The following is a 22,616-nucleotide window of genomic DNA, read 5'->3' as shown; positions in this document are numbered from 1 at the left end:
CTTTGAAATCTTGAATTTGCAAAATAAATTTGCCATGTATACCCTAGATGATCCAAACTTGTTTTAATTTAATTGAAAGTGACTTTACTTTACTTTATTGAAATCCACTATATTTTAGTTACTCATAAAAACAAAATTTATTTTATTTCAAGTAAATTTTGTGTGAAACTTCAGTAAAGTATTTGGTATTTTTGTAACAAATCCTAAATGTATGCTGTGACTAAAAGTCTATACAAACGTTGTGGAATTCCCAAATGAAACGTTGCCTACATTTGTGCGCAAGAATTAACTGAAATTTGGTTAAAAAGGTGAGTCGTACAGATTTAGAATTCCAAACGTGAAAATTGTTGAAATTGCTTTTTTACTTATTATTTTTTCTGATTGCTGTAACTCGCTGAAAAGCTAGGTTAGGTTAAGTAAGTTCTTGATTTTGTTTTTCGATCGGAAGATTAGCCATGAATAATTGCTGCTATGTCCTTTATGATACCAAAACTTTGGCTTACAGAACAATGCTAAGTCCTAATTTCCATTGCTCATAAACGAATTATGGTTTAAATGTTTGTCATGTTATAAATATAAAAACCTTGACTTGAAAGCCTTGAAATGAAGAATTTATTTTTGTATTTTTGATGAGTTTACTAAAGTCAAAACTGTCGATCGAAGATCACAACTTTTTAGTGCAAAATTTTAGCAGGTAGTTTTCTGATGTACATTGTGACAAAAAAGCAGCTGGAAACTGTAATTAAATGTATGTATGTCTAACCATTGTAAATAAAAATTTTGCGAAATATTTTTACAATTTTATATGTTTATTTATATACAAATATTTTTTAATAAATACATTAAGCATATTTATACCTCTGTGCATATTAATAATAATTTCATTAACTCATATTGTATTCCGTTATACTATCATTGTCAGCTTTCGAACAAGCTTTTACTTAGGTTCTACATACTGGCTATGGGCTACCTAAATATATCTTCCAAATCTATTTATCTACTTACATGCAAAACACCTATCACCGCATATATTCATACTGCAAACTAAAGTATAGACCTTTGAGAATCTATAAAACCTAGTAACTATGAAGCTTAATCTCAAGGAAAAGTTTGACTAAACAATATTGTACACAAGCTAATGTTAAATTCCACTAACTTGACAAACAAAAAAAGTACTGTCTAAAAATTAAAGCGACATTTGCGATTCTGCCTTTGTTATTGGCACATCAATCGTTTCCTCATTAAGAGGTTCCATTTCCTGCGCCTTCTCTGCATCGACTTTACCATTAGTAACTTTCGTTTCGCGTTCACTATTCCAGGGCTGCACTTTTGCGGTGCCGAATAGAACAAACAGCAGATTACCGAGAAAGTTGATGCCTCCCACAATGAAAAATATTATGCGCCACTGGTTGGGGTTACTCTGGAAGTAACGAGAAAGCAATATGTTTCAATAGTAATAACAACACTTGATGTGAAAACAGAGACTTACCGTGTCGGTGACGATAAAGCCCACCACTAGAGGTGCAATAATGCTGCAAACATTCGCCGCACAGTTGGTCAGACTAACGAGCGTGCCGGCGAAGTTTGGTGCCAAATCGATGTGATTCACCTGCCAGCCCAAATGCATTGTTGTGCTGATACTCACGGTGAAGGTTAACAAGAAAACCGCTAAGTCCGCTTGTTCACGTTTTATGTAACCCAACCAAATCAAGCTGAGCACCGGCACCCATTGACCAATGGAATTGAAAATCTTCCGACTTGTGGTCGCGCTCAAATGGCTGCCCTTCTCCAAGAAATCACTCAACGGTCCACACGCCAAACCCAAAATCAACATCGTGAAGTACGGCAGTGCCGAGAGCAAAGCATTGCTTTTGATATCCTTACCGAGTACGCTCTTCATATAGGTTGGTATTTGTGTGAGCAACGTCCAAAAGCACCAAGCCCCTGCGCAATGTGTCGCCATTAACACTAAGAATGGCACGGATGTGAAGATGTGTTTCCAGGGTACAGATAAGTTGGGTTTGCCATCATCTTGCGGCTTAACATGCTGCTGTAGAGAATCTTCAATGAGTGCGCGTTCGGCAGCGCTAATCTTTTTGCATTCACTTGGCGAACTTGCACCCAAAATGATCCACAGTATTGTCCATATAAGACCAAAACTGCCGGGTATGTAGAAACAACTGGGCCAACCCATGGACGAGGAAGCGAGCACACCGCTTGAAGCTAACATTATAACAGTGCCGAATTGTGAACCTGAATAAGCATAGGTAGCCAACGAGCCACGTTCCGTTACCGGTGCCCATTTGGCGAGTAAAGTATGCATGGACGGTACTGTTACACCCTGCCCGAAACCCTGTAGGAAACGCATGAAACAAAGCAACTTCCAGTCCCCATAGGCGACGCCGAGTGGAGTTAACAGCGCCATTATGCTGCTTATGGAGATACTGCTCAACAACATTACTTTTCCGCCGAAGCGTCGTGCCAGTAAGCCGCCGGGAATTTGCGTGCAAATATAACCCCAAAAAAAGCTGCTAAGTATGCGTGACTTCGTCTCTTCCGACCAGTGATATTCCTGAAAGGATACGGTTTATAAAATGTGAAATAAATATAATCGTTTCATTACGTTAGGATTCGCTTTCTTTACTCACTGGAAAATCTGGATTTGCTGCTTTGCGGTCCATCATCGCGACAATTGCGACAGAGAGATTAACGCGCATCGAAAATGCAGCGGCGAAACCGACAAACATCAATAGGCATTGCATATGTCGTCTACCAAATGTGGGCGGCAATACTACAAATACATCACAGAAACCACATGATTATATTTAATATCACCATAATATCATTTAACCACATTTTTTTATCCTTCTTAAGTATACACAACGTACATTTAGCCACGCTGGAAGAGCGCCTACTTGTGCCCATATTGATCCTTGTCACTCCACGAATAGTTCGCTGTGCGTACGAAAGGTTTTACTCGCGTTTTCACTACCAAAAGAGACTCGCGCGTTAATTAACACTTCCTAACGGCACTATGTACTCTTGTTAAGATTCTGTGTTGTTGCCTCTGGCGCTTAGCGTTACTGCTAGAATTGAAATTGTAACATCAAATGGCAAAAGTCAATTCAGTTATGCCCATTATATACACGTAGTACCTCCGAAATGGTGAGGCATAACTAGCGTGTTAATCGCATTAACTCCATAGATAGATTAGGGCGGAATACAAGTGTATATACAAATGCATAATCGAATACAATGAAGAAACCACCACATTATTTAATTAGATAAAAATAAAGACATAAACAGCCATATATGTGGTATAAGAGTTCGATATATGTAGGTAGCGAATACGCATACCTCGACATTTCTATATACCAGGGATCAGTACATAAACGAAAGTCAGGGGCACGATGCTGGTGAGCTAACTAAAAATGCAATTTGATATATATTGTTTATCGTTTTGATAAAAACTGAAAATTTTGAGATAAAAATTGTCTGACGGAACTGTGCTTTTTAAAGGTATATAGGTAGGAGATTATGCAATTTAATAGCTAAAATAAATTGGAAACAAGTCAGACCGGTAGACTGCTGTTTATACCGAAAGCTGGAAAGAGCTCTCACATGGTTTCTAAGTATTTGAAGTACAATACCGTTTCCTCGTTTCTGTTGAATATTTTGGAGAGCCTCATGAACTTTTACAAACTTTTATTTGGAATAGAACACCACCATCAAAGAATAAACTATTAAGAGCTCAGAATGCCCACATTAAAAGCAAGTCGATTAACATTGCTCTGCACGCTGTAACATAGTGTCATAGTGGCTGGAGGGAGTCCTTACACACAGTGAATATGCTGTAGGCACCTATCTCGACATTGAGGGAGACTTCAAGAACGTCCGACCGTTGAAGTGGAATCGAAACTCAAGCACTTCATATATGTTTCATTTGAAACTGAATGATTGTTGCGCAGTGTGGTGGTACAAAGGTATCTCGAAAGGTTAGCAGAAGTACTTTTCAGATGGGATACTTTATCCACGGCTCTGGCTGCTGGTGGTAAGTGATCTGCAAGAAGAGCTCGAACTACTGACAGCTACCCTGACGTTGCTCTTATGGTAAAAGGAAAATTTCGATCTACCCTCTACGGGCTAACCGAAGAGTATCTCAATGCGATATCCAATTAGGCGAACGTTCGTCTGTCCTCATTCGTAGGATCACGCTTTCAACCTGTTAACGCCGCCCCGCCCAATTTCTTTTGCCACGTCTGTATCAGCAGAGTAATCTTTTCTTTTCTTCCTTTTCGAAGTTTTAATTAGCGCGCAACTAAACACTAACTAAAAAAGTTGCGCGCGCTCTCTTCTTTTGCGACCTCTCAGCTATACAGACGTGGTAAGTGTTGATCCAATTTGTTATAATTAAATACATTTTATTATAAGAAACCTTTTGTTTTTTATTTAACATTTTGTGGAATCATTTGCGCCGACCGTTTCCCCACGGCCAACCACATCTTTGGAACGAGCGAGCACCGTGCTCCACCACCGAATTATCACAACCTGTTGATAAGGTGAAATAGAAAAAAATAGTAAGACGTTGTTCATAACTTTGAAATTCTTAATTTATTCTTCAAAATCGATGTCGTTCACCTCAAAGTAATCCTCCTTGACCCCAAAACATTTGTGCCATCAATTTTTTCAATCCTCGAAACAGTTGTTAAAATCAATTTCCGGAATAGTCTTCAATTAACTTAGCGGTTAACGTTTAATGTCGTCAATTGACTCAAAACGGTTTCCCCAGAGCGGTCGTTTGAGTTTGCTGAATAGCCAGAAGTCACGTGCGACAAAAATCAAGAGTTGTTGGCCCACAAGTCCGGCCTCGTTTTGAGAATGGGTTCATGCAAACGATGCATAACATTCGAATAGTATTCCTTTTTGACAGTTTGGCCAAATGAAATGTCATGGCAAAGATCTGTCAACATAACCTTAATTTTTGACCTGGTTCGTAGTTTTTTCGGGTTCGGCTCACCTTTGCCACGATATTCGGCCGATTGATCGTTTGTTTTCGGGTCGTAAGTATAGATCCAAGCCAGTAATAATAAGTTTCCTGACATTCTGGTAATCGGAAAGCATTGTTTCACAAACGATGGTTTTCAAAAAAATTTAGTGATTTTTAGTGAATCTCAAGCACCAATTCCTTTATTTTATTGGCATGTTGATCATCAGCTGTTATTGACGGGCGTCCTGGACGTGGTTTGTCTTTAACGTTTGAATAATTTATCCCAATAAAACCACTTGGTCGCGACAAACAATCAGCGAAGGCCTTTTCCAACATTCTTAACATTTCAGAACTCCGAACACAAAATTTAATAGAATTTCTTTGTTGAATAATTTCACTTATCGTAAAAATCGCCGAATGCACTTTATTTACTTAAGAAAGACAAGCGTATACCGAACACTAATGATTATTTTGATGAGATTTTGGCACAGATGAGCCAACCATCCTAGAAAAAAAATGTTTCGACGAACGGCTTTTCGCGCGAAAATTTAAAAGTCTTACTATTTTTTGCCCACAATGGTACCTCGGGCTTATTATTGATAAAAAGCGTTCATGAAGGCTAAATATTGCGGAGAGAGTAATGTAGGCATCAGTTCCATTATATTATTGCAGAGGAGCTATAGAGACAAGGTAGGAGCTCTCAACAAAGGTGGTGTTCTAGCTCTACAAAATCATAGTCAAGCCAATATTGCTTTCGGTATATTCGTTTGATGAAGGGCGCTTGAAAAGAAAAAACTTGCTAAGAAGCTTGAACGTCCTCATAGAGCGGCTATCAACGGCAGCCCCGTTGCCTCCCGGACTTTAGGCGCTCTAATTCTCAGAAATGCTGCGTATATGAAGGGATCCAAAACAGTATACGCTGAAATTCTCTCCTCCTTCAACTGCATCCTTGAAAACTTGGATTACTGCGTCGCTGAGGCTTACGATAGAGGCTTTGCTCATATAGCGATGAGAAATATATGGATGGAGAGAAGGATAAGAGACGCGCTGAGCTTTCTCACGGCAAGTCAGATGGAAATTCGAAAATGTCTATTAAGCTAACGCACATATAAACCGGCACTTTATCAACTCGAAGTTCGAAAATTTTTAAATTGCATATATGGAGGCTGAGGGTTTATTGATCCAGTTTAACAATTTCTAACTCAAAATCATATTATTATCAGGAAAATGTGCTCACTGCTAACTCACTTAGTGACTAAAACAATTTACCCAATTATATGGGGCGTGGCTAATGTCCAATTTCGTTCATTTTTACAATGATTCCAAGATAAGAAGTCACCTCGCCATCCTGATCCTGTTGAGACATTTAACTTTATATCTATCTTGATTTTATGTTTTACAAACCGTTAGGTGGACAAATTTATTTTACGCACTTTCCAGCCTACCAGATTTCTGAAATCTTAGGATAATAATTAGATATCATTTTTATACTGTGTATATATTTCGCTTTTCCAATAACTATACATGTAAATTAAAATTTTATGTCAAATATATTAATATCTTTGTACACAACAATAAATGGTCAATCAGTTCATATATTTCTGTTATTCAATCCTAACAAAATATGTTACCATATTCAATCTCAAGGGTTCTAGTTAACTAAAATATGAAGATCACTACAGACCAAAGGTCCCGGTGCAAATAGTTCTTACATAACATACAAAATACCTAACACCAACTAAATAATGTTAACTGAAACTTAAACTTATAACAATATACTAAAACTACTTAAAAATAAATCTACGGATTATAACCACAATAAAAAGTTTATCTTAATAATACTGTAAGTTAGCTAGTTCAATAACTTTAGCAAAATATTGACTAAAAATCAAACCACCATTTGCGATTCCGCTTTAGTTATTGGAACATCAGCTGTTTCCTCATTAAGAGGTTCCATTTCTTGCGCCTTCTCTGCATCGACTTTACTATCAGTAACTTTCGTTTCGCGTTCACTATTCCAGGGCTGCACTTTTGCGGTGCCGAATAGAACAAACATCAGGTTACCGAAAAAGTTGATGCCACCCACCATGAAAAAAATGATGCGCCACTGGTTGGGGTTACTCTGAAAGTGGATAAGAAAATTAAAATTTTAAAAACAGTAATAAAATTTTGTTGGAAAACAGAGACTTACCGTATCGGTGACGACAAATCCCACAATTAGAGGTGCAATAATGCTGCAAACATTCGCCGCACAGTTGGTCAGGCTAACGAGCGTGCCGGCGAAGTTTGGTGCCAAATCGATGTGATTCACCTGCCAGCCCAAATGCATTGTTGTGCTGATACTCACGGTGAAGGTTAACAAGAAAACCGCTAAGTCCGCTTGCTCACGTGTTATGTAACCCAACCAAATCAAGGTGAGCACCGGCACCCATTGACCAATGGAATTGAAAATCTTGCGACTTGTGGTCGCGCTCAAATGGCTGCCCTTCTCCAAGAAATCACTTAACGGTCCACACGCCAAACCCAAAATCAACATCGTGAAGTACGGCAGTGCCGAGAGCAACGCATTGCTTTTGATATCCTTACCGAGTACGCTTTTCATATAGGTTGGTATTTGTGTGAGCAATGTCCAAAAACACCAAGTTGAAGCACAATGTGTCGCCATTAGCACTAAGAATGGCACGGATGTGAATATACTCTTCCAGGGTATGGGCAAATTGGGTTTGTCATCATCATGCGATTTAGTATTCTGCTGCAGTGAGCCCTCAATGAGTGCACGCTCGGCTACACTAATCTTTTTGCATTCACTTGGCGAACTTGCTCCCCAAATTATCCACAAAACCGTCCAGGTAAGACCCAAGCCGCCGGGTATGTAGAAACAACTTGGCCAACCCATAGACGAAGAGGCGAGCAAACCGCTTGAAGCTAACATTATAACAGTGCCGAATTGTGCACCTGAATAAGCATATGTAGCCAACGAGCCACGTTCCGTTACCGGTGCCCATTTGGCGAGTAGAGTGTGCATGGACGGCACCGTAACACCTTGGCCGAAACCCTGTAGGAAACGCATAAAACAAAGCAACTTCCAGTCGCCATAAGCGACGCCGAGTGGAGTCAAAAGCGCCATTATGCTGCTTATAGAATAAACTACTCAACAACATCACTTTGCCGCCGAAACGCCGCGCCAGCATGCCGCCGGGAATTTGAGTGCATATATAACCCCAAAAGAAGCTGCTAAGTATGCGTGACTTCGTCTCTTCCGACCAGTGATATTCCTGAAAGGATACGGTTTATAAAATGTGAAATAAATATAATCGTTTCATTACGTCAGGATTCGCTTTCTTTACTCACTGGAAAATCTGGATTTGCTGCTTTGCGGTCCATCATCGCTACAATTGCGACAGAGAGATTAACGCGCATCGAAAATGCAGCGGCAAAACCGACAAACATCAATAGGCATTGCAAATGTCGTCTACCAAATGTGGGCGGCAACACTACAAATATATCACAAGGGACACATGGTCATATATTTTATAATTTATTATGTATTTATCATTTTTATAATGACCTAGTACTAGGTCTAAAGAAATCATTTCATTATTTTATCACAACAATGTTTTGTCATTGTACAAGTATAATGCCAGGGTTAGAGAAACCCTAGTGATATTCTCAAAAAATTTACACAGACTTTTTGCAAGCTTCTCTTTAGTCGATTTTTATTATTCGCCATAGACAGAAACAGGTAGTAAGCACTGGATGCCAAGTTCGAACCAAGAGGTGATTGTATAAGATTATCGCAACCAAACTCTCAGAGCTTTTAGTGAGGCCTTGTCGATTTGTGTGATTTGGCGTTGTCTCGCGATTGAACACGATTCCTCTCTTATTGACCAAAGCTGACCACTTCTGCGGGATTGCATACTTCAGACAGCAAAACCAAATTACTGATAGCGTAGATCTGGATTCAGAGTTTGGTATTTGAACGGCAGTTCATACCAGATGATTGACTGTCAAACACACCAAACAACTAGCAAATCCTTCCAGTCTTCTACTCCTGGCATAGTCACTATTTACACCGGCTAATCGCGATTCGTCTTTGACTGTTTTCGCTTGACCTTCGCCGTAAATGATCCACTTTTCATCACTTATTACCAATCGCTTCAGAAATGGATCGATTTTGTTGCGATTCGGATATTGGGATATGTCCATGTGGTATTTTGCTTTAACTCGTGTGGCACCCATATATTGAGATATTTGTTATATCCAACCTTATTTCAATGGTGCCTACCGGGGTTTTGAGCCATGTTTAGCTACTGAGAAATCAAGACAGTGCTTACATGGCTATTGGCTTTGACGATTTCCATTATTTGATCGAAATTTTCGAGAATTAATTTTTCACAACGTGGGTCATTTCTGGCGTCAGAATTACCGGACCGGAATAGACGAAATCAAAATTACGTATAATCGGCTCTTACAGAATCAGTACAATTCACATTTTCAGCTACCTGCCTTGAGTGTTCGTCTTCGCTGGTATCCATCTTTGACGCGTGTTCAAAACCAACATAGTCAAGCAATCAAAAATTTTTTAAAAGGTTTCTTAGTAAGCAATTTTATCTTTGTAATACCATATATCATATCACCATTGCACTTATATAACGCTCGGCACATATTATTAAAACCAGCTATTGAAAAAATAATGAATTTTCTTTTCACCAGACTTAATATAATAAAAACATACACTTTGCCAAGCTGGAGGAGCGCCTACTTGTACCCATAATATTCCTTGTTGCTCCGATCAGTAATCACTTCAGTACTTAGGCAATCACAAACCGAACGATACACTGTATGTATGAATCCTTGCACTCGCGTGTTCACTACCGAATGTGACTCGCACGTTGAATGGCACTTCCTAACTGCACTACACTCCTTAAGCTTATGTGCTACCGCTTAGTGTTAGCGTTCAATTTGAACTTCTAACATCAAATGATAACAACCAAATCAGTTATGTCCATTATATAGACAAACCACCGAATCGCGGAGACATAGCAAGTGTGTTAATCGCATTAAATCCCTAGATAAGTCCGCAAGCAAAAAAAAGTTTTAATTAGACAAATACGATTGCATGGATAGGTAGATAGAAGTGCAGATAGAGATAAATATGGAGATATTACTATAAACTGGCGATCAGTATATAGGCGAACGTCAGAGAACCGATGCTACTGTACTCTTTAAACAGGCAATTCGGTACATAATGTTTACCTATTTGATAAAAAGTGATAAGTATTAGATAAAATAAAGTTTTATCGTAGATTATCGTAGATAAAATTATTTTTTATAAAAGTATAAAAGTTAGGAACTTGGTATTTCCGTAGCTAAAATAAATCGGAAAAATAAGTCGGATGCTAGGCAGTTTATTCAAAAGAAAAAATGTTATTGATATTGTTGTGGGTACTGAAAATATTTTCCAAGTAATTTTTGGTAATATTGGTTAATTGACAGTGCTTCATTCAGATACCTGAATGTTATGGGAACTTTGCCAAATTGGCTGCATACTTTATCTGCTACAAATATCTTTCTTCAGGAAGATTAAACTCCAGTTCCTTCGAAAATCCGGCTGTCGTGAAAACGATGTCAAAGTCGCTGACCTTTTAATCTGCTAAAAACACCTTTACACCTTTAACCTTCTAAAGATCGTCAGTATGGCTTGACCTATCGTGGAAATGACCGTTGTGGAACCGATTTAATCTGCTGCCAATATCTTTCTCTTTTTTCATTGTCAAGGCGAAAAGATGAGTGATTGTTTTGAAACTTTTATGGCAAAATCCAAAAGTTTTCATAGTAGATAAAATTATAATCCGGACATCTGTTTCATATTCATTACCACCAAAATGACAACAACCTTTACAGTGTTATCTTTGTGCGGCAAATTTTCACTTCACTTCTAAAGCATCTACTCGGAACCAAGTGGTAAACTTTGTGCCCGAAAAAGTAATTTTGCTATTTGCTTTTTGCTATTATTTGCTTTTATATAAAGAAACCCTCAGCCGAAAGTCATCTTATTTTAGTGAAAGACTACGGTAGACATGTTCCAGCAAAAAGCGGATGGTTGGTTTAAAAGTGGTAAATTTGACTTGCAAGACAAAGAACGCCATAGAAATAATAAATTGTTAAACAGACGGATACATTAGGTGGTGACTACCATTTGAGTCGGTTTATGCAAAGCGTCCTCACGGGAATACGGTTCACACCAGAACCGTGTATCAAAAATTGGATTAATTCATTCTTAGTCACTAAGCTGGCGCAGTTCTTTTGGAATGGAATTCAAAACTGGCCAGAAAGATAGGAACACATTTAAGTTTCAGAATAATTTTGAATATGACGGTTTTGTATTATTCTTTACTAAGGGTTGAAATTGTGAAAAAACGCATTTACGACTTGGCTCCCACGTCACTGTTGACGGCCATAACTTCGAAAAATATCGGCCGCGAAATCCAACCAGAATAACTCTTGCCAAAAGGTGCTACTTAGGACTGAGTAGGCAATTGAGAAATAAAGTCCTCTCTCGACGAACAAAAACCAAACTCTACAAGTAATGTCTCATCATCCCCGTCCTTCTATATGCGGACGCATGGACGATGACAACATATGATGAATCGGTATTACGAGTTTTTGAGAGAAAATTCTGCGCAAGATTTATGGTACTGCAAGTACTGCGGTCGATGGTGCGATGCAGCGACTACGGTCTGAGATTATTCGACCCAGTGTCCATCGGGGTAAATAGAGGAGGAGGCAGATCTCCACAAAGTTGGAAAGACCAAGTGGAGAAGGACCTGGCTACACATGGAATGCGGCCAAACAGCGGAAAGGAAGAACGCTCCGTTCTAAACTTGGTTATAACGCCGTAAGCAGTGGCTACAACAATAAAGTAGAAGTTATAGACCCACATTACTTTTTGAACTGCGATTTTCGCCCGCTCTTATTCCTAAATTTTAGTCCAAAAGTAGATTGCAAGAAGTATAGTAATCTCTTTGCTCTCTATAAGGCCTAGTTATAGCGGTACTTAATGATCATTGTCTTTCCGATGTCCGAAGATTGAGAATGCTAGTTGTAGGAGCTGTTTGGAACAAGACGAGGTTCAAACATTATTTCCTTCTTCATTGTAAGCCTTTGTGAGATCGAAGTTTAAACACCTGGATGTTCAAACTTTCAGACATCCTGCCGAGCTGGAGGGAATAGAAATAAAACCCTCGAGCAGATTTGTATTGACTCATTGTCGACTTATGAGATCTAATTACACTAATTAATTTTTACTTAGTTAATTAATGACTTCGCAGAGGACTGTATATAGCAGTCCCTATGAGATCCCTTTCTCGAAGGTTTACTGTCTACCTAACTAGACTTTTACCTTAATTAGTTTCTTTATACTTCATATGGAAATAGCGAAAATTTAAAGAGAGTAGTACATAGCAAGAAATTCCGTGACGCCACCAAATAAAGATAAAACATATAGTCAAATGAATATAATTATTATGTAGACATATATTTTATTTATCTCTCTGCATTAAATAAAAAAACCACTCACGTTAAAAAAGGTTTAAATTTATTTGCACGAAGTGTCAACAACCATTAACACAGTTATTTGCACGGTATCTGTCAGCCGATTCACACTAGGAGTAAACATAGTTGACAGTTTTGTACAGCGCAGTGTGTTGGCTTTGTGATAACTATTTCAAATCTCTTCTTAGATTACCAGCAGATGCTTACGTAATAAACCGGTAATAACCGGTAGTCCCGTGACATGAAATGAGTAATATAGCATATATATATATATATATATATAAGGGGTGATCCAAGTAGTACCCTTATTTTGACAGACCACGCAGAAATCGTGTCAAACTGTCGTATTACTTTTCTTTAGAAGTTAGAATTTCATCGTGAGAGGACGCCGATCGCAGCAAGTCGGGTTAACATATGGACTTGGCGCATTTTACGTCGAGATCTTAAATTGAGAGCATACATCATATACAAGAACCTTAACTTTCCCGAGCGACATGTGTTTGTTCTGTGGGCTCTTGAAAAGTTCCAAGAAGATCCGACGGTTTGAAGGCAAAGTTTGTTCAGCGATGAGGCCCATTTCTGTCTCAATGGGTGTGTAAACAAGCGAAATTGTCGCATTTGGGACGATAAGCAACGTGAAGAGATTCAAAAGCTGAAATTTCATTCAAAAAAATGTTTGGTGTTGTTTGTGAGCCAATGGAATCATCGGTCCATATTTTTTTCAAAAAGATGCCGGAGAGAATGTAAGCGTCAATAGCGATCGTTAACGCGCCATGATAACCGACTATTTGTTGCCTGAAATTGAAGTTCATGATCCCGGCGGCATTAGGTTTCAACAAGACGGCGTCATTTCCCACACATCGTATCAATCAATGTATTTATTGAGGGAACACTTCAGTGAGCAGATAACTTCACGTTTTGGTCCGGTCGATTGCCCACCAAGATCATGTGATATCACATCGCTAAACTTTAGTCTATACGGGTAATCCTGGTTCGATTCAGGTACCACGTGCATTATTCGTCAGTTACCAGTCGAAATGCTCGAACGAATCATCCAAAATTGGACGAAACGGATGTACCATCTGAGACGTAGCCGTGGCCAACATTTGAAAAAGATTTTTTGTCAAAAAACAAGAAAATACGTTAACTTCGACTGCACCGAAGCTAATATACCCTTCACAGCTGCATTTCTTTTAGTAGCTATGTGTTCAGCTTGTATAGAAGCTATAAGCTATAGTAATCCGATCTGAACAATTTTTTCGGAGATTATGTTATTACCTTAAGCAGTAATCCATGTCAAATTTCGAGAACAATTTCTTCGGAGATTACATTGTTGCCATAGAAAATAACCTATACCAAATTTCGTGAATATATCTTGTCAAATGCAAAAGTTTTCCATACAAGAACTTGATTCCGATCGTTCAGTTTGTATGGCAGCTATACGTTATAGTGGTCCGATATCGGCAATTCCGACAAATGAGCAGCTTCTTGAAGAGCAAATGACGTTAGCAAAATTTCAAAATGATATCTTAAAAACTGAGGGACTAGTTAGTATATATATAGGCAGACGGACAGACAGACAGTCGGACATGGCTAAATCGACTCAACTCAACATACTGATCATTTATATATAAGTATATACTTTGTAGGGTCTCCGACGCTTCCTTCTGGTTGTTACAAACTTCGTGGCAAACTTAATATACCCTGTTTAGGGTATAATAAATGCCAAATATTTTCTTTCGAATGATAATAAAGATTTCACATTAAATTCGAAGTTTCTGTGTCTTTCTTTAAAAAAGTATGGAACCTCGAAATGAATCACCCTTTTTATATACTCGTATATGTATGATTGAAGGAGATATTTTTTTAATTTTTCATGTACATATAAGCTTGACAAACCGTTGATTAAATACCACCTAGAGACTTAATCGCTTTTGAAATCTGGCCCTTGAACTTCTTATATATTACACAAAGATATGAACTATCGAAATGACAAAGAATGATCTCTGACACACTTTTCTTTAGCAATGCACTTGAGCTTGGAGAACATGGGTTCAAGAGCACCTTATGTAATTCTTACAATTGTTTAGATAAATATTTTAGAGAAAAAATAAGTCTCTTAATTAAAGAGCGAAATAGAACTCCAAGCGAATAAAGACACGGGGGCTTACTTTGATTAAGTTAAGTTGAGGTAGGTTATTGTACGATGAAGTAAGGTTATGCGTTTGATTTTTTATGATAAGTTAACGGTAACGGACTCTAGTCTCTCAAGGCTCTTTTGACTGAACACACCAAGTTTCTCTTTTAAAATTTAGCGTTTATTTTCTTGATTTCAAACACAAAAGTTATAAATGTTATGTTTTTATATTTAAATTGAATAGAAATTATAAAAAATATTATCTTTGTAACAAATTATATATGTATATAATCTTAGCAGCGCTGTCTGAAAAAAATATTTAGAGAACAAAAATTGTTTATATAAGTGGCTTTGTGGACTTCATTACAAAAATGAACAATTTCAATTAACAACATACTGTCAATAACACTTTGGCTACTCCGCATTGAAAATTATACGGTACTGTGTTCCACATCCGATTTTTGAATATCTCCAGCAGGTTCTTTAATTTTGTTGTTAGTAGTGAGAGTCTTATCCAAACTAACGACAAGATGCTCCAACTGTTCAGCCTCCGAAATAATGCGTGGTCGCTCATTCCACCACTGCACCTTAGTGGTGCCGAAAATGAGAAAGAAGAAATTGCCAATAAAAGCAAAGCCGCCGGCGATGAAGAATATTGTGCGCCATTGGTGGATATTTGTCTGTTTGGAAAATTACAAGAAGAGCAACAACACATGTGGATATAATAGAGTTGTCTAGTCTTCTTAAATACTAACCGTATCGGTAACAACATAACCAACAAGGAGCGGCGCTATAACACCCATCATGTTGGCGCCACAATTAGCAATACCCAGTAGAGTGCCAGCCAGATTCGGCGCCAAGTCCAGATGATTCACTGAATAACCAAAATGCGAAGTGGTGCTAATGGCAACGGTTGCAGTTAGCAAGGCAATCGCTAAATCGCCTTGATCTTTACGCAAGAAGCCCAAAGAAACGAGCATCGCGGCAGATATCCATAGACCGATCGTGTTGAAGACCTTACGACTTACAGTTGCCTTCAAGCGTTTCGACTTCTCCAACCAACTTGCCAGTGGACAAAGTATCATAGACAAAGTAAACATAGAAAGATATGGCAGCGCAGAGATTAATGCATTACTCTTAATATCCTTTCCGAGCACACTTTTTATATACGATGGTATTTGTGTGAGCAAAGTCCAAAAGCACCAATCGTTGGCACAATGATTCAAGAGAACTACCAAAAAATGCTTCGATGTAAAAATATGTTTCCATGGTACAATCTGCTTCACTTTATTTTCCGCCGTTATCTGCTTGTCATGTCCCAACGAAGTTTCAATCATATCGCGCTCTTCCATCGAAATATGCTTACAATCACGAGGCGTACTCGCTCCAAATGTATACCAAAGTAGAGACCAAATTAAGCCCAATGCGCCAGGCAAATAGAAGGTGCTCGGCCAACCCCAACGCGATGAGCAAAGATTGCCACTTGTAGCCAACATCACCACAATGCCCAACTGAGCACCGGAGTAGACAAACGTTTGCATGGCGCTGCGTTCTTCGACGGGCGCCCATTTGGACATAATGGTTGCAACCGTTGGAAATAAGACACCCTGTAGCAGACCTTGGAAAAAACGTACGGCACACAATAGTGGCCAATTTCCAATGCTGACGGCGAATGGTGTTAGCAGCGCTAAAAGACTAGAAATACTGATGCTGATCAACAATAACAAACGACCACCGAGACGACGGGCCCACGCACCCGCGGGTATCTGTAGCAAAATGTAACCGCAGAAGAAGCTGCTGAGTATATGCGATTTGGTTTGCTCGGACCACGCGTATTCCTGCAAGTATTCCAAGAAAATAGCACATTTTGTCTTTTCTATCAAGCAAACTTATTTCACTCACGGGAAAATCGGGATTTGCCGCCTTATTATCCATCATCGCCACGATCGCAATGGAAATATTAACTCGCGTTGCGAAAATCAGACAGAAGCCTGTAAAAATTAGCAGACATTGCAGGTGGCGATATCCAATAGTTGTGCCCTTAAATTTGCCGCTAGGCTCAATAGAATAGCGTCGTTCCGTAACCATTGCTCTAGGCTCGACAGTTAATGGCAACTGACAAGTAAGAGATGCAAGTGATTTTTTAAGACTGCACTTACAGATGATTTCATGCTGCAATGTACACAGAATCTCAAAAAGAATACTGTTTACGTTTCTTTTTTGCACTATGTTTCCTAGTTGCCCAGGTTTACATACCCCCATAAAAGTATAAAGTGATGTTTTTGGAGCAAACACATTTTCTAGAAGAATGATAACCTGTAAAATGGATAATCAAACGTGCAACAATTCATTATTTGAAATGTAAATAACACTAAAGAGATTTTACGAGCGACTTGATATCTACAAGGATATATTATCCAATGTAATTTGTTTGGCGCACCATAATTGGACTCTTCTTCTTTAAAACTGAATGTAGAAAAGTCAAAATAGAAGCAATGACATAAGGCATACTGTATGAAACCGTTACTTTATTGGGACCAATTTTTGGTTGCCAAATCATATCATAAAATATATACCATCTGATCACATTTGACCCCGAAATATTCACAAGTTCTCTTCTGGTTCTCGGCGAAAAACTGCGGCAAGAAACTTTTACAGGCTTCTCTTGAAGCCAACTTTACTTACTTACTAAGGGAGTTCTGCATTGACCAAAAAAGCGGTAGTCTGATGGTGCAAGGTCAGGGCTATATGGTGGATGCACTAAAATTTCCCAGCCAAGCTCTACAAGTTTTTGCCGAGTCATTAAAAAGGTGTGTGGTTCAGCGTTGGCCTGATGGAAGACGAAGCGCTTTCTGTTGATCAGTTCCGGCCTTTTTTTCAATTGCTTGCTTCAATCTCATCAGTTGTTGGCAGTTAAATATAGAATCAATGGTTCGACCATGCTGGAACAGTTCATAGTGGATGATTCCTTTTCAATCTCACCAAACACTCAACATAACCTTCCGAGATGACTATCCTGGCTTTGCGACCATTAGCTGAGCTTCACCATGCTTGGATCATGATCTTTTTCGCACATTATTGTCGTATTTAATCCACTTTTCGTCTCCTGTTACCATTCGCTTTAGAAATAGTTCGATTTTATTTCATTTCAGCAAAGAATCGCAGATGTTCATTCAGTCCATTAAATTTTTCACAGACAATTCATCCGGTACCCAAACATCGAGCTATTTTTTTGTAGCCATACCTTTTTAAATGGTTCAAAACCGTTTAATGATGAATGCTAAGTTTCTTAGCGATGTCATGGCTGCTTATGGGACGATCCTGGCCAATATTTTTCATAATTTCATCGACTTTTTCAACGATAAAAAATTTTCGACTACTCAATATACATATTCATAAACTCAGGTATTTGAGTCTTCAGCTACATTGTCAAGCATCTATTTGCGACATCTACTCGGTGTAGTTTTTGCGAATGATTCACGTCGTACGAGGCTAGCATTGGCACGCTACATACCCAAAACATTAAAATAAATTTATTGAATCGATCCATACGAGATGTTGTGGCCTTCTGCTATCTCTGTGATGACAACACCATGTTTAACAAGCATTGGTTCTTATATACATATCGCCATTATTAGAGGTGACTGAACAAGCCAAGTTTACGATGACTTAACGGTCTTCGCTGAAAGCTTGTGCCATCCAAAAACACCCGAAAACACAAAATCTCCTGTAAACTCGTTGTCATATTTTTTCCATGTTGAAAATGGACAGAGAAAACGTTCGTGTCGTAAACAAACAGCTGTCAAATACACTAAGTGACATGTGCAGCTCAAACTTCAAACGACCATAAGCAAGTGTTGTACCAATCTAGGAAACTTGTTTATTTTTCGATTCAATCAGCCTGGGTCAAATTTAATGTCATGGTAGTTGTGTAAAGTGGTCAACTTGTCATCGGATTCAACTCTGCTAGACCACATTTTTGGGTATACGTCTAGTGAATTATCTTTTCTGTGGAACATCTCCGACTGATATAGTATGAGCCTGCAGAAAAGCTGTTTAGTTTATTTTTATTTCTTATTTTTTTTATAAAATTTTTGTACCTCTAAAAATACACCCTTTGCAAAGAGCCAAAGTAAATCAGTCAACAAGTAGTGCATTTAGAGATAACTAATGGATATTAAGTGATTAAAACGGCGCGATAAGACTCGCTGAGATGTAAACATATTATTACAATAGATATATGTATAATAAATACCATTAACCCTGCGTTAAATGCCTTGGGTCTTACAGACTCACATCAATTATGTTCAACGTAATCGATCTACTGAGCGTACTATTCGCAACACCATCACCCATCTTGAGACCCAACATTCATTATTGGATAATATTCGACCGAATAGACCACGTCCAGCGAGCAGTGAAGTAGCCTTAGCTGAGAGTGTACATGAAGGCCGTGGAGAGTCGATTCGGCGCCGTTCGCAACAACACGGACTAACATATGGAAAGACTTTGTGAAGAAGATGCGACGATGAGTCCTATTTCTGGCTCAATGGGTATGTAAACAAGCGAAATTGTCACATTTAGCAACCTGAAGATATTCATTTCACTCAGAAAAAACAAAGGTTTCTTGTGGTTTAAGGGCCGGTGGAATTATCTGTCCATTTTTCTTCAAAAAGATGCCAGTGAGAACATAACCGTCAATGGCTACCGTTATCGTGCCATGTTAATCCACGATGCCTGAAATTGAAGCACGGTATCTCGGCGACATTAGTTTCAACAAGACGGCGCCTTTTCTCACAAATCGCATCAATTAATGGATTTATTGAGAGAACACTTCAGTTAGCAGATAATTTCACGTTTTGAGCCGATCGATTGGCCGTAAGACTTTTTCCTGTAGAGATATGTAAAGTCTAAAGTTTATACGGCCAATCCCGCTTCAATTCAAGCCTTGGAGTTTGGATCACGCATATCATTCTGCAGTTACCAGTTGAAATGCTCGAACGAGTCATCGAGAATTGGTGAAGCATTTGACCAACTTTTAAAAAAGATATTCTTCAAAAAATAAATGCCTAAGAAAGATCTTTTAAATCATAATAAAAATTCTGCATTAAATTTGAAGTTTCTGTGATGTTTCCTTAGAAAAGTAGGGAACCTCGAAGTGGATCACCCTTTATATACGGTTTTAGAAGGACTCAATATATTATTGTAATTTTTGTTTCAAAAAAAAGTTTGGTAATTTAATTTTTTTCTGCTATTCAACTTTTTATTCACCCGAATCTAGCTCTTCCCTATTTTTATTTGCTTATATTTAGAATATAAAAAAATGAAGTCAGTAGTGTTGTTCAATTAATTCTCAATCGTCATATGCTTTATTTATCTCTCCATAAATGTAACAGTAAAAGTATCAGTGCATCTGAAGTTTTATCAACAGCAAATGTCTTAAAAGTTTATATGTGTACAAGGTCATCAACCATCATCTCGTATATCTGATGCACAATTAGAGGTCTACCAAATAGTTGTCTTGCTTAAAAGGCTTTGATTTCAACGCTCAAACTTTTAGATATTGTTTTTTATCAGGTTTTCGAACTTTTAATTTATTTTTTACAAAAATCTTTCCACAAAGCCAATCTAAACGGTGCTCTGTTCCACATCGATTTTTTTAACATCTCCATCTCCATCCTCGGGTTCTTCTGCTGCGTTCTGAGGCTCGCCCAAACCATCGACCAGTTGCTCTAGTTGCTCGATCGGAGTAACTTCGCGTGGTGGCTCATTCCAGTGCTGCACCTTAGCTGTGGCGAAAATGAGAAAAAAGAGATTACCGACAAAAGTAATGCCAGCGGATAGAAAGAATATTATGCGCCATTGATGGATATTTGTCTATTAGAAATAAATAAAAAAAGAAAATAGATTAGTGAAAATGTAACACAAGCCTTTAATTTACTTCAACTAACCGCTTCAGTGACAACATAACCGACAACGAGTGGTGCTATGATACCCGTCATATTGGAACCACAATTAGCAATGCCGAGAAGAGTGCCAGCTAGATTCGGCGCCAAGTCCAGATGATTCACCGCATGGCCAAAATTCACATGGGTACTGAAGGTGATGGTTGCCGTTAGCAACCCAATTGCCAGATCGCCTTGATCTTGACGCAAATAACCCAAACATATTAGCGCTATTGCGGGACCCCACAGACCGATTGTATTGAATATCTTACGACTTACAGTTGGGTTCAGACGTTTCGACTTCTCCAACCAAGTGCCAACGGGACAGAGTATCATAGACAAAGTAAACATGGACATATAAGGTAGCGCTGAGATCAATGCATTACTGTTGATGTCTTTTCCGAGTACACTTTTTATATACGATGGTATTTGTGTGAGCAAAGTCCAAAAGCACCAGTCGTTAGCACAGCTATTTACGAGTGTCACTAGGAATGGTTTGGATGTAAAAATACGTTTCCATGGCACTGGGTGTTTCTCATCTATTTTCTTCCCTGCCTTTTTATCATGCCCCAACGAGTTTTCAATCATATTGCGTTCTTCCACTGAGATATGCTTACAATCACGTGGCGTACTCGCACCAAATATGTACCAAAGTACAGACCAAATTAAGCCCAAAGCGCCAGGCAAATAGAAAGTGCTCGGCCAACCCCAACGCGATAAGCAAAGATTGCCACTTGTAGCCAACATCAACACAATGCCCAACTGAGAGCCTGAGTAGATAAATGTTTGCATGGCGCTGCGTTCTTCCACGGGCGCCCATTTTGCCAATATCGTTGCAACAGATGGTAATATAACACCCTGTAACAGACCCTGCGTGAAACGCAGTGCACACAGTAGAGGCCATCCGCCGATGCTCACACTTAGCGGCGTTAGCAGCGCTAAAACACTGCTGACACCAATGCTAACCAGCATCAAAATGTGACCACCGAGATGACGCGCCCAAGCACCGCCGGGTATCTGTAGCAAAATGAAACCGCAGAAGAAGCTGCTGAGTATATGCGATTTGGTTTGCTCGGACCACGCGTATTCCTGCAAGCATTCGGGTAGAAAAGTTAACTTTTTGTACGCGGTATAAGCACGAAATTTCACTCACGGGAAAATCCGGATTTGCCGCCTTATTATCCATCATCGCCACGATCGCAATTGATAAATTGACGCGCGTCGCGAAAACCAAAAGGAATCCCATAAAAATCAGCAGACATTGTAGATGGCGATAACCAAAGATTTTGCCCTTAAATTGGCTGCTAGGCTCAATAGAATAGCGTTGATCCAGCACCATGACTGCAAGTGTGTTACTTGTTGACCACTGGCATGTAAACTGTGTTTCGACGACTGCACTCACAAATGATTTGGTTCTTCAATGTACACAGGTTTTATATAAATTTATTTTGTTTTTCTTTTCGTTTCCGAGACTCTTCTTTCACTCTGGAAATTATTTTCTGCTTTAGTGATAACAAATGGATATTAAGTGATTAAAATGGTGAGATAGAAATGTCTAGGCTAATCTAAATATAGATATACGCCGCTTTAAAGCCATGAGCTTTATGGCATATACCTAAACTCTGAAGTTGATGGAGAGCTTTCTTACGTCTTGAGTACTCACGCGACAAAAAAAGTTGAGATTTAGCATATTTAATGTCAAAATAAACTGTTTCTTAAATTACTCGTAATCTTGTGTCTCTGTTTATTTGTTTTAAAACATAATCTCATACTTTTATGACTCTGTGTGGAATAGTTTGAGATTTCCCAAAAATAAATTGCGGTCTTTTTAGTATCTCACAAGTTATATGATTGGTTATATATACTAAAAATAAAATTTTTAAGCGCCGACACAAGGTTATCTTATCGTTTCTATATGTGGCTGTAATCGGCATTTACAACTCTGGCAAATCTTTGTCGGAGGTTTTCCTATTTTTTCGTTTCTCAAAATAGC

General features: G+C 38.6%; 4 protein-coding genes across 4 annotated transcripts; all 4 read right to left on the bottom strand.

Moving 5' to 3' along the window:
- Positions 1 to 788: 788 nt before the first annotated feature.
- LOC126757193 (putative inorganic phosphate cotransporter) lies at positions 789 to 3,097 on the bottom strand. The gene is made up of 4 exons (XM_050470896.1): positions 2,889 to 3,097; positions 2,649 to 2,791; positions 1,490 to 2,572; positions 789 to 1,420 (listed from the first exon to the last, which is right to left on the bottom strand). The coding sequence occupies exons 1-4, from the start codon at positions 2,923 to 2,925 to the stop codon at positions 1,187 to 1,189; spliced, it is 1,497 nt and encodes a 498-aa protein (XP_050326853.1). The 5' UTR covers positions 2,926 to 3,097; the 3' UTR covers positions 789 to 1,186.
- Positions 3,098 to 6,518: 3,421 nt separating this feature from the next.
- Positions 6,519 to 9,954, bottom strand: LOC126757192 (putative inorganic phosphate cotransporter). Its single transcript, XM_050470895.1, is given in 5 exon segments — positions 6,519 to 7,109; positions 7,179 to 8,129; positions 8,131 to 8,262; positions 8,339 to 8,481; positions 9,723 to 9,954. Coding segments are annotated over 5 exon segments (1,497 nt in total). The 5' UTR covers positions 9,760 to 9,954; the 3' UTR covers positions 6,519 to 6,875.
- A 5,135-nt stretch (positions 9,955 to 15,089) lies between these two features.
- LOC126757195 (putative inorganic phosphate cotransporter) lies at positions 15,090 to 16,766 on the bottom strand. The gene is made up of 3 exons (XM_050470900.1): positions 16,581 to 16,766; positions 15,434 to 16,516; positions 15,090 to 15,358 (listed from the first exon to the last, which is right to left on the bottom strand). The coding sequence occupies exons 1-3, from the start codon at positions 16,764 to 16,766 to the stop codon at positions 15,110 to 15,112; spliced, it is 1,518 nt and encodes a 505-aa protein (XP_050326857.1). The 3' UTR covers positions 15,090 to 15,109.
- Positions 16,767 to 20,011: 3,245 nt separating this feature from the next.
- LOC126757191 (putative inorganic phosphate cotransporter) lies at positions 20,012 to 22,146 on the bottom strand. The gene is made up of 3 exons (XM_050470894.1): positions 21,777 to 22,146; positions 20,630 to 21,712; positions 20,012 to 20,555 (listed from the first exon to the last, which is right to left on the bottom strand). Exons 1-3 carry the CDS (start codon positions 21,960 to 21,962, stop codon positions 20,307 to 20,309), a joined length of 1,518 nt encoding a protein of 505 aa, XP_050326851.1. The 5' UTR covers positions 21,963 to 22,146; the 3' UTR covers positions 20,012 to 20,306.
- Between the last annotated feature and the right edge of the window lie 470 nt (positions 22,147 to 22,616).

This window comes from Bactrocera neohumeralis, chromosome 4, assembly GCF_024586455.1.
Source record: "Bactrocera neohumeralis isolate Rockhampton chromosome 4, APGP_CSIRO_Bneo_wtdbg2-racon-allhic-juicebox.fasta_v2, whole genome shotgun sequence".
Taxonomy (NCBI): Eukaryota; Metazoa; Arthropoda; class Insecta; order Diptera; family Tephritidae; genus Bactrocera; species Bactrocera neohumeralis.
This window is presented reverse-complemented; position numbering and strand designations above follow the sequence as displayed.